Source organism: Primulina huaijiensis, chromosome 1 (assembly GCF_012295235.1).
Source record: "Primulina huaijiensis isolate GDHJ02 chromosome 1, ASM1229523v2, whole genome shotgun sequence".
Lineage (NCBI taxonomy): Eukaryota > Viridiplantae > Streptophyta > Magnoliopsida > Lamiales > Gesneriaceae > Primulina > Primulina huaijiensis.
In genome coordinates, this window is record NC_133306.1 from 17,688,104 (window position 1) to 17,702,394 (window position 14,291).

General features: G+C 37.2%; 1 protein-coding gene across 1 annotated transcript; it reads left to right on the top strand.

Annotated features, from left to right (window-relative positions):
* Positions 1-5,239: 5,239 nt before the first annotated feature.
* Positions 5,240-10,425, top strand: LOC140971835 (3-ketoacyl-CoA synthase 12-like). Its single transcript, XM_073434351.1, has 3 exons — positions 5,240-6,638; positions 9,980-10,240; positions 10,325-10,425. The coding sequence occupies exons 1-3, from the start codon at positions 5,264-5,266 to the stop codon at positions 10,423-10,425; spliced, it is 1,737 nt and encodes a 578-aa protein (XP_073290452.1). The 5' UTR covers positions 5,240-5,263.
* Positions 10,426-14,291: the final 3,866 nt, after the last annotated feature.

Here is a 14,291-nt window from a genome sequence, read left to right on the forward strand (position 1 = left end):
AAGTAGTTTCTATAAGGGCCCATTGTGCAGTCACACAGACGCGGGCTCGGGCTAGGGGCGTGATAGAATGGTATCAGAGCCGGTCACCGGCATGGAACACCGGGAAATAAGTGCTATGCAGGGCAAAGTGCTACGTGCATGGGAGCCACCTCTTGAACCTGTGGGGCAAAGTGCTACATGACGGGAGCCACCTCTTGAACCTGTAGGAGCCACCTCTAGATTCTCGGTGCTGGTGGATCGAGGGGTCAGGCCACGACGAGGACGTCGCGTTCTGAAGGAGGGGTGATTGTGATACCCTTGTCCCACTTCTGAAAAATCAAAGATTTAAAATGAGTTAATAATGGCTTACAATGAACTTCTATAGCAATTTGGGTTAATCATTTTCGTAAAACGAGGACGAATACGAAGTAGTTGCTATAGGGGCCCATTGTGCAATCACGCAGGCACGGGCTTGGGCTCGAGGCGTGACAGATAAGTTAAATAGTGATTTCTTTACAAAGACTGTCCTCTAGAAGTTGATGGGGAAACATATATGACTGATTTAATTGAGCTCCCTATACAAGGTTACGATGTCATTATAGGGATGGACTGGTTGTTTAGACACCAAGCGCAATTAGATTGTTATTCCAAAAAAGTAAAACTCTGAAAATTTGGAAGCCACAAAGTGGAGTCTTTTCCCGTAACACCAAAAGTTGTCAAAGAAGCTCAGGCTATCAAGGGATTTCTAGCTTATCTAATCAATAAGCCACATGATCAACTTAAGGTATCTGAAATCTCTGTTGTTCAAAACTTTCCCGAGGTTTTTCCAGAAGAAATAAATTCCTTGCCTCCGCAAAGAGAGATTGAGTTCTCCATCGAGCTATTACCCAGAGCTATTCGAATCTAGAGACCAGATTCCTTGAAGGTGGGGAGATTGTAATACCCCATATTTAGGTATATATTTAATTATTATATATTACTAATAATTTTTTATTTATTAAAAATAAAATAAAATGAAATAACTAATATATTATATTTATATATACACATTCATACATGCATACAGACCTACATACCATCATCATAGTTGCTTAACCAACACACCACCTCCCTTCTTGCCCAACCGGTGATCGAGATTTGTTCATCATAGATTGGAGATAAGGCTTGATCATTGCCTATAAAATGCACCCTTCACCTAAGGAATTTCAAGAGTTCTCAGCCTGAATTTTCGAGTTTAAGGAGTTGGTCTAGTATAGGGTGGAGTGGTGAGAGTTTTTTAGCTCAAAAAGTAGAGAAAATGGGCCAAAAATATCTTTATATACCCAAAATCATTCCAAATATTATATAAAAATTCAACAACACTCTCAACTTACCCAGAAATATACCACAAAAGGAGGTGTCAAAAAATCATCAGCCGATTTTTCGTTAAAATTCAGAAATTGTTACTATCCGGGAAGGGAATATTGCCAGAAAACTCGTTTTTCAGGTACTGTTTTCACTCTCAATTTTCGTAACTTTGCTGACCGTATTTCACCTTAGTATAAACACGAAAGTTGTTCATTGTATGTCATACTTCTCATCCATGTCTTTGATTTCCCGGAATCGACCTCGAGAATAGTGTTATCCGACAGCCGAAGTCGGGGTGTGAGTTTTACTAGTTTATCCTTTTCTGGCACTTTTCAACTGGGAATTTCAGAAAACTTATAACATAAGAGTTGTAGGAAATCGTAATTTACGTTTGCTGGAAAAAACTTGGCCACGCGTGGTGGCCGTACGCCGGCCATGCGCTGGACGCGCCGAAGAAAAACAAAAATTTCATTTTCCGAACGTTTCTTGGTATGATTCCAGGCTATTGTACAAGTTTCGTAAATTTTAGATGAGTATTGCATTTACTGTGAATTTTTAAAGAGAATTACTATGATTTTCGGATATGATATACTATCTATATGATCATATAAACCTTTGTATAAATGTTCAAAGCCTGCAATACTTGAAAAATATATAATTTGAAGTAGCTATGAAGTTTTATAATTTTTCGACTCACAAGTTATTTATTATGATTTTTGTGAGTTATATATTAAATGTTATATATATCGATTAATGATAAAATAATTTCAAATATTACCTATTTTGAATTTTTTTCAGTTAATATTATAATAAGAGTTGTTATAGAAAATATTGTAATTTTTGGAGTCAAATATTAATTATTTTAAATTTTAGATAGTTTTGACTATTAGAAAATAATTTTTACAAAGAAATATTAAATGAATAAAATAATTTTTTATGAACTTTTAGTCAAGTTTATAAAGTTATATTCTTTATTTTGGTAAAAATTTAGGGATAATCTATATCAAAAAGTGTTTACTATACTAATGATAATCACATTGGTCAATAGGATTGACTTGAACTTGGAACTCTCATTCTCATCCATAGTAAGTCTCAAGGTGAGGAAATTTTTTATCGTTCTTCCTATATAGCCTTTGGCATTTGGCATGGAAATTATGATATGATGTATTATATTCTTTAATGATATTCACTACGGATTATTGATTTCTTACGCGTGTGCATAAATTTTGTATCTTTGAATCGCCTTGATGCATATGAAATATGCCCCATCCTAAATGTCTTTTTCTATCCTGCTGACTCCTTATTCATGCCGATACTGCCTTTCCGAAATGATTGAATGCTTCAATGTAACATTCTCATTATAATATCATCATACTAGATTTGATTCTTATCAAGCTTCCACTAAATGAAGTTTTGGTTAATCATCGAATAAATGAAAGAATGACTGAATGACAAAGTGATTGACCAAAACAGAGCCCTGGACAACAGACTTTGGTCTGGAGATTGTGTCCATTGAACAACGTGACTTTGGTCCGAATATATTAATTCACTTGGCTCGTTATTCTTTACTAACCATTATTTTTGTATACTCATATAACCGGATGTTGATCATTTTGTCTATTGTATCATTCTTTCGAATTTGAGTATCATATTTACCTTTATTTAATTCTCACTAAGTCCTTAAAGACTTAACCTCTCTATTTTTTTTTATCTATTGTAATTTCCAGAGCCACGTAATCAGGATTTGGATAAAGAAAGAAATGTCGATGTATGATCCGTCAGTTGTTGTTTGGAATAAATTGCTGGAAGGCATAATAAGTCATTTAGTCTATGAGTCAGTTTGTCTGACATGTTTACGTCATTGTCACTCTTACCGTCTATGTTAGTTTGGACATGTAAAACTTTATCGTAATTTACTAGTACATGTTCGTTTCGCTTCCGCTAATAAAGTTCTTTAATAGTTCTTATTACTGCCTGTGATACTTTTAAAGAGGCAGAATTCTCTTATGAAGTATTATTAGGGAATGTGGCATTCCTTGAGGTCTAATTTCAAGACAGGGTGTCACAAATTGTCTTCATGTGGTCATGACATTAATAGAATATTTAATTTAGATTTGTGTCAGATGGTGTGAAAAATATTCCTCAATTGTTATCTAGAGCAAAAAAATTATATAAAATAACCTTAATGATTCTTCTCTAATGATATGAGTATTTAGTATGCAAAATTAAGAAAGCTATATAAATTGAAAAAGGCCTCATATTAGTTGTATTTAATGTTTCAGAAAGCTACAAAATGTTTTGGGATATCTTCATGTTACTAAATATTGCATAAGTAGAGAAATTGACAATTTGGAAGTAATTTACTATTTCCACTATATAATCTGAATTTTTCTCATATTTTGAAGCACTATTATATTGTGTATGTTAAGGAGTTTTATTTTGGGCTTAAAATTGTGAATTTTATTTTTAAGCCATTAAGATTATATAGCGAAAATTAAGTTGTAGCTTTTGTGAATAAAGCGGAAATCGAATTCAAAATATCAACATAATGTTTTAGCTGTTGGATACCGTGTTAAGCAAAATAAAACAATCATTGAAAACGATATTAGTGAATGATCCTAAGAAACTAAAGACATGCAAATTAAGATGTTTAAGGTTTATGTGGTAATTAATTATGAACTTGGTTCTCAAAATATTTTATGGTATACACATTTCACTTTGATTTATGAAAATCATTCAATGATTATATTTCTCATATTCACTAATGTACTTTTTCTGTTTTCTTGAGATGATAATTGAATTCTTGATTTCTTATATTTTGTAATGTTCATATACTACATGATTCGTGATTCGTGTATTTATTTCTTAACAATAGATGTTCATTGATTTCTTGATTATTTAGTTCATTTGAAATATATAGACTAAGTGAGAGAATGTAAGATTATTTTATTAAATTAAAGTCTATAAAATAATTTAATTGTAGTCAACATATTTCATTAAAGAAAAATACGATAGACATCTCACATCTAAAAGAAGATAAAAATATTATGGTTAGAGAATATCTATAAATAACGACATACATGTCCCTGAATGTGTGCAACTATTCAGTAATACATCATCTCATAAATTACATAAATGTTAGAAGATTAATGTTTTCATTGTTCGTCCGATCTTGTCAATTCTCGTCTCAAATTCAATACCAATGACTAGATATTAGAATATGTTTCTATTTAAATGTTCGCATATCTATCTATGCGTGTTTTGTTTATGCGTATGTGCTATGATTTTTGTCGTTTGTTGGAATGATTTTTCTTGAGGAGGTTCTAATTAATTAATTTACCACGAAATATAAGAAATTGGGTGAGTCTGATCTTAAATAATTGAAGAGATGTAAGTACATTTCTTTTTTCTTTCTCATCAAGCATTGCTCAACAGCATAAGTTAATGCCATCTTCACCCAATATCTTCCACTTTCTCCCTTTCCACAAATAGAAAAGACGAACAAGTACTCAAAAAGTGGTGTATGTGGCCCTTCTACGTCCCCACTTTCACCCCCTCAATTTCCAAAGTCTTCTTCCATTCATTTACATTTACGTAAATCTAATTTCCCCACCTAAATTTTTCGGAAGTTAGAACTTTGATTTTGCATCAGTGTCCCAGTTATTTCCAAACAGATTTAAAAAAAAACTAATATAAAAATGAATCTTGACAAAAACACTAACCACAATGATCAATGAGATCTCAGGATACAGATATGGGTTGGAGTAGTAGTATTATTTATTGAATGCACGCAGAGGAATTGCAGAGACAGCACAAATTATGTAAATGTTTATGCGTATGTATAATTGCTTTCATTGCATATATACATTGCCTTTGTACATCTATCTCATTCTCTCCGATCAATTTCTTGTGGTTCTCTAAAACAGAAAAAGGAAATATGGATCTTGTTCACATTTTTTTCTACTCTCTCCCTCTGGTACCTCTCCTCTTCGTGCTATACAGAAATATAGATAAAAAAATGCACCAAAACTGCTACGTTTTGGACTACGAATGCTACATGCCCACAGATGACAGGAAGCTGAGCACGAAATTTTCCGGTGATGTGATCGTGAGAAACAAGCACCTCGGCCTCGATGAGTACAAGTTCCTCTTAAAAGCCATTGTAAATTCTGGCATCGGTGAGGAAACTTACGCCCCGAGGATGGTTTTCGAAGGGCGGGAGACATGTCCGACCATCAATGATAGGATTGTTGAAGCGGATGAGTTTTTCCACAAAAGTATCGACAGACTGATGAAGAGAACAATCATCTCTCCTTCCGAAATCGACTTCCTTATCGTAAACATATCCATGTTCGCCACAGTCCCATCTTTATCTTCTAGGATTATCAATTATTACAACATGAGGGAAGACATCAAGGTTTATAATCTTTCTGGGATGGGATGCAGCGCGAGCTTGGTGTCCGTAAATGTTGTCGAAAACATTTTTAAAACCCGGAAAAATATTCTTGCATTGGTTTTAACCTCAGAGTCGTTAAGCTCGAATTGGTACAACGGAAACGAGAGGTCCATGATTTTAGCAAATTGCCTCTTTAGAACAGGGGGATGTGCCATGATTTTGACGAACAAAACCTCATTGAAGCACAAGGCCATGTTCAAGCTCAAATCTTTAGTGAGAACCCATCATGGAGGAAACGATGAATCCTACAATTGCTGCGTCCAAAAAGAAGACGATAAAGGGTTCGTTGGTTTCTATTTGGGCAAGAATCTCCCTTCTGCCGCCACTCGGGCATTCATAGAGAACATACAAAACATAGCTCCCAAAATCTTACCGGTGCGGGAGCTTATTCGCTTCACTTTGCTACAATATGCTACCAAAATGAAACAAAAATGGAGAAAATCTGCGTCGCTCGCAAGGTTGGAGATCAATTTCAAGACGGGGGTCGACCATTTCTGCTTGCACACGGGCTGGAAAGCAGTAATCGACGCCATTCGCCAGAGCCTGAATTTAAGCGAGTTTGACGTCGAACCGGCAAGAATGACACTGCATCGGTTTGGAAACACGTCGGCGAGTAGTTTGTGGTATGTTTTAGCTTATATGGACGCGAAGAAGAGGTTGAAGAAAGGTGATAGGGTTTTCATGGTAAGTTTTGGTGCAGGATTTAAATGCAACAGCTGCCTCTGGGAAGTCATAAGAGATTTGGAAGGCAAGAATGTGTGGGTAAATTTTATCGATAATTACCCAACAAAGAACTTGAATAATCCTTTCTTGGAGAAGTTTGGTTGGGTTCGAAATGCAGATGCTGCTNATATATGTTTTTTTTTATGTTTATTGAGTTAAAACTCAAGATAACTAATTAAGTGGTGTGATCAATGATTGTGTTTTTCAATTGTGTATCATCAATTTTATGTTATTTGGGTTGAAAGTACAAGAATTAATTATCTTTGTTAGAAGAATGAAAATTGTCATCAAAATATTTGGGTTTTCTCAACTTTTCTTGTGTTATTTCTAGAATGACTTGCAAGTTTATGGCTAGTAGGATATAAATCATGAGTAAAGATTTTAACTCTATTTTTTTATTAAAAAAAACTCAAACTTGTTATCTTCAATTTCATAAAATATTTTCATCAATTTCACGAGCTCAAGTTTAACTCATATACCTGAAGAAGCGAATTGAACTCGTGAGGAAAATCATATATCTATTTGAGTTGACAAAATAATTTTATAATTTCTCAAGATCAAATAATGAAATTTGTTAACTACGTTTTCGCATAAAATGGGCTCGTCATGTTCATAAGCTATCCAATTCATATCTACAGTTAGTACAAATGATCATAAATCATTAATTGACCAAATATTTTTGTTTCATTCGACATTTACTCAAATTCTAAAAAATTTGATATAAATCATATGTGTTATATTATATTTCTTTATAAACATACAAATATGACATTTCTAGCAAATAAGAGCGTGACACGTAATATTTAGTGTTAGGGGATCGAGTAACATATACAATGGTACAGATTTAGGTGTGAGACTGCAGCAGCTACATGATATGTGTGGTAGCAGCGGTTGGTGAGTGAAGTAGCTTCTTGAAATTGCCCTTCCACACGTCTCAGAGTGTGCATATATATCTGAAAATCCCAGAAAGGAAAATCGGTTTCTAAGCTCTACATTTCAATTTCCTAATTTTATTGTAATGGATGTTAAATTTGGTAATTTTGCATTAATTCGTGTGTAAAAGTATCTGTAAACCATGTGTTAGAAAGGTTTATTTCATCCTATGGATGGCCAAGATTTGCCTATACATATATAGGACATATTTTTTTTTTAAATTGTATGTGTGCAAGATCTTACCCGTTGAAATGAAGTGAATGTATTGCTCACATAAGTAGGATCTCATCTACCTGTTAGAAAAGGGATGAATTTCAAACATGTCAAATATTAAAGAGATGGGCTCGGATCAATGCAGAAATCACTCCAATACCTGAACATTTTTAGTTGAAGCATCGGAAGAAAAAGTTATCTTCAATTAATGAAACGGTGGGGCATGCAAAGAAATAGATGAGATCTCAAGATCCTTTGGAATAAAAATATGTATCTGGAATTTTTTTTGAGGATGATCAGTTTTACTATATAAATCATGTTTTAGTTTAGTTTTCCTGATATTAATGAATCTTATATAAGTTGATATTTCCTAATATAATTATAACTTATACACGAATTTAAATGAATGATTTTGATAAATCCATTCGTGATATCTTATATACCTTAGTAGCAGATATTGATGCTGGTTGGGTAAATCGGGTGAGCTAGGTGACCGATTCACCAGGCCGGGTATGTAGGTTTTTCTCGGACACATAGAAGACCTAACAAATGGTACCTGGGATGAGGAATCTGCACACTTTAAGAGCAAATAACGTTAGTATGGTACCAGAAGGTCTTTCGACGTAGCAACTCCTTTCAAATCAGTCGAGTGTCTTTCGCAAAAGAAAGTGCAATATAGATAATATGTATTGAGTACTTGTGCAAACCGGTTAAGTGAATATCCTCTTTAGATCAAGTAAACTTGAGTATTTATAGGGGAAAAGATAATGATGTTCTTGTTTTCAGTCCTTGCTTGCTACTTATGGCAAGTTGACTGTCCATACCTTGCCTCCTCGCACTGCCATATCTCACAGTTCATACTACCTCTAGTCTAATCACGTCATCTCTAAATGCGCTGAGTGACATGCCAATGATTTCGAAGCATGGCGTCTCATATCTATGGACTTAGAATTGACACATGCACCAAGATGCTCAGGCAGATGATCACTGTGCGGGAACGTGGATAGGACCCTTGGTCATCTAAGTTCTATTACCTTGCCCGGGCTAAGCTCAAAGCCCGAGTTCACTCGAGCATATACTGGTTTGATCAGTTTCTCTAGTGTCGCAAACCCAAGGATGGTTTATAAATGAGTAATTCCTTTCCCCGGATTGATTCTTACCCTACATCCCTCACCTTGTCAACCCATCCCCGGCCTAAGTCCCAATGATTATTCGATGAATAAATATTCGGGCTAGAGTCTCATTTGTTGTCTCGAGTGGTTAAAGTTTGCCTTGGGCAGGAAGTGAGTCGATATTATTTAATTTGAGCGGGCAAGGGCTGATGTCGGCATGAAGTTATCCTTAACAATATAAATGATAGGTGTCTGACAGACTTCGCGTCGTATTCCGGACCAATCTTTTCAACTACCCGGTGCTATTTCCGAGGTATATCTTGTCCATTTGTTTATTTCAGATTAACGGTTGAGTTCACGTTCCCTCGTACATAAATATCGATCGATCCACTCCATTTCACACTTTTGCATTCTTGAGTTCTACTTTCCTACTTCCGAAATTCTGGCGTACCTTGCTTATTCTCTGGCGAACTTAAGATCTCCTTTCCGACTAGTTTATTATCCAATTCACTCGTAAGTTCTCTTTTTTCCTAGATATGTCTCCTCCACTTCGGGTGCCAACGCTCGTGGCTCATAGGACCTAGAGTCTGCCATGCTGCACTCATATTCTACCACTTTTGCGTCTGTTATCCCCTTCCTCACAGTTCTTTCTAAAAAACCAATCCTCGCCCTTCTTTCTAAGAAGTCTTAGAAAGCCAAAATCGTCCACCAAGCTGCCAGGCTCCACTAGTTTTGGGGAAAAGGGCAAGGGCAAAGCCCCTCCTCCTGTCAAATCCCAAACTCTTACCCTGAGTACCCATTGGTTCTCCACCATGGTGGGCACTTTTCATCCTGAGGTCTACGAGGACCCTCCGAGTCCTTGGGTCTATCCCCTCCCTCCTTTCACTATGTCCTTATTCTCGGTCCCTTAGACCGAGCTGACCAACTCTCAGAGGATTTTTACGCTTTTTTCCGGACAAGGTCCGCAGTGGCTTTCGGTTCCCCATCCTCTCTTTCTACATAGATGTGTCCCAATTTCTCGGGGTCCCTATATATCAACTCCACCCCAACTCTTTCCGTATAATGACCTAGGCCTACGTACTTTTTTAAAATGAATGTCTGTATCAACCCCCCCATCCTTCAATACTATTACATTTTCCAGTTTAATTAGTGTGCTTTTTCTTTAACTGCTCGGATCAAAAAATGTTTTCTTGATGATATTCTTTCTTCTCTGAAGGGATGGGAAAAACATTCTTCTATGTTAGTTTTCCCTCCCCTCCCAAGTGTCCAATAGTTATTCTTTCCAGTCTTCCTGTACAGCCCAAACTCCCCAGGACGTATAAGTATGAAAAACCTTATATCTGGAGCCAAGAGCTAGTAGAAGGGCAGAAGTTCTCCTCTTCACTGCTGATTTCAGAGGAGAATCTTCAGGCTTATGGGTTGGGTACCCGGGTTGAGGACCCTTTAGACAAGGTGATTGGTGAATTCGAAGCCTCAGGTGCTCAACCCGATACCTTTTTCTTCCCTTCATTTTCTCTTATCTTATAATATTCTGTTGTTAACACTTTTATTTTGCATGTAGTCCTGAGATGCAGGAAGCCTTCGCCAAGAGATGGGCTGCTGATAAAGCGGAAGAGGAAAAGAAATGAGCTACTCAGAAAGCTGTTGCAGAGGCTCGGGTAGAGGAACGAGATCCCGAGCAGCCCCTTCCCCCCTCAGACACCGAGGACGCAATCCCCCTCATTCGTCGGAAGAGAAAGGATATCGGTGATCTTGAGACAGAGGAAGGTCGTCGATGCTGCAGGGTATATAGGCTCGAAAAATGTAGATGTTGAAACATTTCATGTTCGCAATCTTGATTTTGATGTTAATAAAACTTGTTATTTTGTTTCTAATTATTTACCTAAGTGCGCAGGAAGCTGAAACTGATCATGCTTCGAAATGATCAGTTATCGAGCTAAAACTGAAGCTTTCGAGAAGCAAACTGAAAGTACCAACTGACTGCCCAAATTGAAACAGTCCAACTGAAGTATCAAAGACCAGTTCCACTGATTGATCAGTTGATAAGTGGTTCGGTATAAGACCTTCAGAAGCCCGACCAGCTGATGAAGAGCTCAACTGATGAAAAGCCCAACTGACCAGTTCAACTGAATCAGTGAAATCAGTTCAGCTGACGAGCCAACTGATTTCACCAAACCAGTTCAACTGACCAGTTCAGAGCATCAGTTAGGAATCAATCAGTTTGTAGAACGCTACAAGCTTATCTTATGGAATCCAGCTGTATGTACTGAGTAAAATATCTGTACTATGAATAGTATAATAATGGACGTTGCAGCAAAGATTAAAGTCGAGAGGTTCCTGAATGCTTGTCAGAAAAGTCGAGACACAAGTCTCAAGAAACATATTCAAGCTGCAACGATCACATTTGATGAGTCTTGGTGTACGGTCACACTGCTTCTATATATACAAGATCAAGACCATCAATGAAATATACAAGTGTGTGAAGATACAAAGAAAAGGGCATGCATATTGCATATCAGCTCACAAGGAAGCAATTAGCCCAGTCGAAGAAACACTTCAAAATCATATCATCTTAGTTTACAAGCTTATTTCTCTTAGTGTGTGAGAACACTTTCTTGTAGTGTTCATTATTCAGTTCAGTTATCACCATAACTGAACTGATACAAGCCAGAACTGATTCCCCGTATTTCAGTCGATCAGTTTACACAAGCTAAAAGTCTGTAAAATTTAACAGTCTTCTTAACGAAGGATTAATTCGAGTATTTTTCCGCTTGGTTTTAAACCAAACTCGATTTAATTCATCGGTGTAAACATTATTAGGCTTGTAAAAATTGTGTTTTCTTTTTGCATTGAGATTATTGTGTTCGAAGCACCTCAAAGGTGTTGAGCACACGATCCATCAGTAGATTAGGCTTGTAAAAATTTTGTTTTCTTTTTGCATTTCCGGCCTTTGGCCTCACTTTATACCTCTTTTTTCCCAACACATTAAAATTACCTTATTTAGTTATGTTATTTGCCTTTCTCAATTTGAACCGATAAGTAGACTAAAATAAACACATTCCAAAAAATTCTTAGTGTCGAGAAGTAAACAGGACTTCAAGGTTAAGCTAATATAACTGAGACACTTTGAGAGATGAGCTTAAAGCTCGAAAAATCTTTTAAGTGTTGGGGGATAATTATACCGGCTTGATTAATTAACACATGGTGGAATAAGGCTTCGAACCTCTTTTTCCCCAGGTAACATAAAATATCCGGGCCTTAAAACTCCCGAGTTTTGGTAGAAAGCCGGACATCATGCCTCTTGGCCTATATAAGATAAAGTTTCGGGGCTTAAAAACTCCCGGGCTTTGATAGGAAGCCAGAGCCTCAGGCCTCTCGGTCCTATATAAGATAAAATGTCGGGGCCTAAAAAATCCCAGTCTTTGATAGCAAGCCGGGGCCTTTGCCTCTCAGACCTGTATAAGATAAAGTGTCGGGGCCTCAAAACTCTCGTGCTTTGATAGGAAGCCGGGGCCTTATCCTCCAGGGCCTATATAAGATAAGTGTCGATGCCTCAAAACTCCGGGGCTTTGATAGGAAGCTTGAGAACCCAGGCATTATTCCTCCCAGGTCTATATCAGATAAAGTGCCGGGGCCTCAAAACTCCAGGACTTTGATAAGATTTCACACATATGTACAGATAACATCATAATCAGATGATCAACAAAACTCAGGCATAATACTTTTTTAAAATTAAAGGCGTTCTATGGTCTTTTGAGAGCTCGGACCTGGTTATCCTCTAAATACAATGCTCCTGAACTAACTTTTCGAATGACTTTGTAATGCCCCTCCCACCAGACTTCTAATCTGCCAATATCTCCAGCTAGATTGGCTTTTCTTAAGACAAGATCGTCGACTTGAAAATCTCGTTGTTAGACTCTCTTGTTGTATGCTCTTATGACTCGACTTCGATAGGCATCCATTCGGATGAGAACTCTTTCTCTTCTATCTTCCACAAATTCTAATTCTTGAGACCGAGCCGCATCATTCTTTCTTAGGTTAGTCTTCGACTCGGGCTGATGTTTACCCAATCTCGGTAGGTATCACGGCTTCAGATCCATACACCAAACTGAAAGTCGTTTCCCCAGTAGCAGTATGGGGAGCGGTCCGATAAGCCTATAAAACACATGAAATTTTTCTACCTAATTCTCCTGATTCCTTGCATCCTAGATCTCAAAGCTTGAACTATATTGTGCGGTTGGTGACGTTAGTATGCCCATTAACCCATGGGTAGGCAACTGAATTGAAAGACTGGGCTATTTTCATTTTTTCACACCAGGCTGTCACTTTTCATTACTAAAACTACCGACCTTTGTTAGATATCAACTTCCTCGACATGCCAAATCAACAAAGTATTTCTTCTATGAAAATTTCAAAAATTCATCTTCTATGATTTTGTCCAGGGGCTCGACCTCAACCCACTTGTAGAAATAATCAATTGCAACCAACATGAACTTCTTCTGTGCTCGGGCTGTTGGAAGAGGTCCTTTAATATCCAGGCCCCACTGATCAAATGGGCAGGATTCTTGGACAGGTTCCATGACTGTGACCAGATTATAATAGAAGTCGTTGGCATTTCACAGGCTCGAACTATTTGAATGCTGAGTTCATAGTAGGCCATCAGAATCTGACTAAAAATGTTTTCCGACTAAGTTTTATAGCCTCGATATGATCCTCACAATATCCTTCATGAATTTTCCTAAGCACATACATGGCTTTTTCCCCGGTCAAACATTTGAGCATCGGGCCTCGGTATGACCATCGATACAACACTTCATTTGATACGAAGAAACGAGGAACATGTCTCTTAATTTTTCGAGCATGTCCAAGATCCTCGGGATACTTAGCTGTCAAAATGTATTTGAGCAAGGTATTGTCCATGTGCCATCATAGGGGACTAGATCAGTTTCTATCATAGACACGAGCTGGGTTTGAAGAATAATACTTCTTTCATTCACTCCGGTTAGAGAAGATGCCATTTTGGCCAAGCTGTCGGCTTCTATATTTTCTTTTCTCGGGATTTTCTTCACACTTCAATATGTAAAATTTTCTGACAACTCATGAATAACCCTCAAATACTTCATCAATCTCTATTCCCTAACTTTTTAAGAATCCTTCATCTGCTGCGTGACCAACTCTGAATCTGAATAAATAATGACCCGAGTGGCCCGGTTTCCTAGGCTAATCTCATTCCGACTAGAACAAATTCATACTCAGTTTTATTGTTGGAAGCTCGAAAATCCAATCTCACAGCAACTTTGATATTTTTCCCAGTTGGAGAGATTAGGACAACTCCCGCTGGCTTCCTTCCTTGCTGGTAGCATCATCCACAAATATTCTCCAAACTTCTTCATGACCGGGCTGATTCATTTCGGTCAAGAAGTCTGACATGACTTGAGCTTTGATTGCATCCCTCAGTTGGTAAACGATATCATACTCCTCAAGTTTTACTGTCCACTTCACCAATATTCCTGAGATATCCGGGTTGG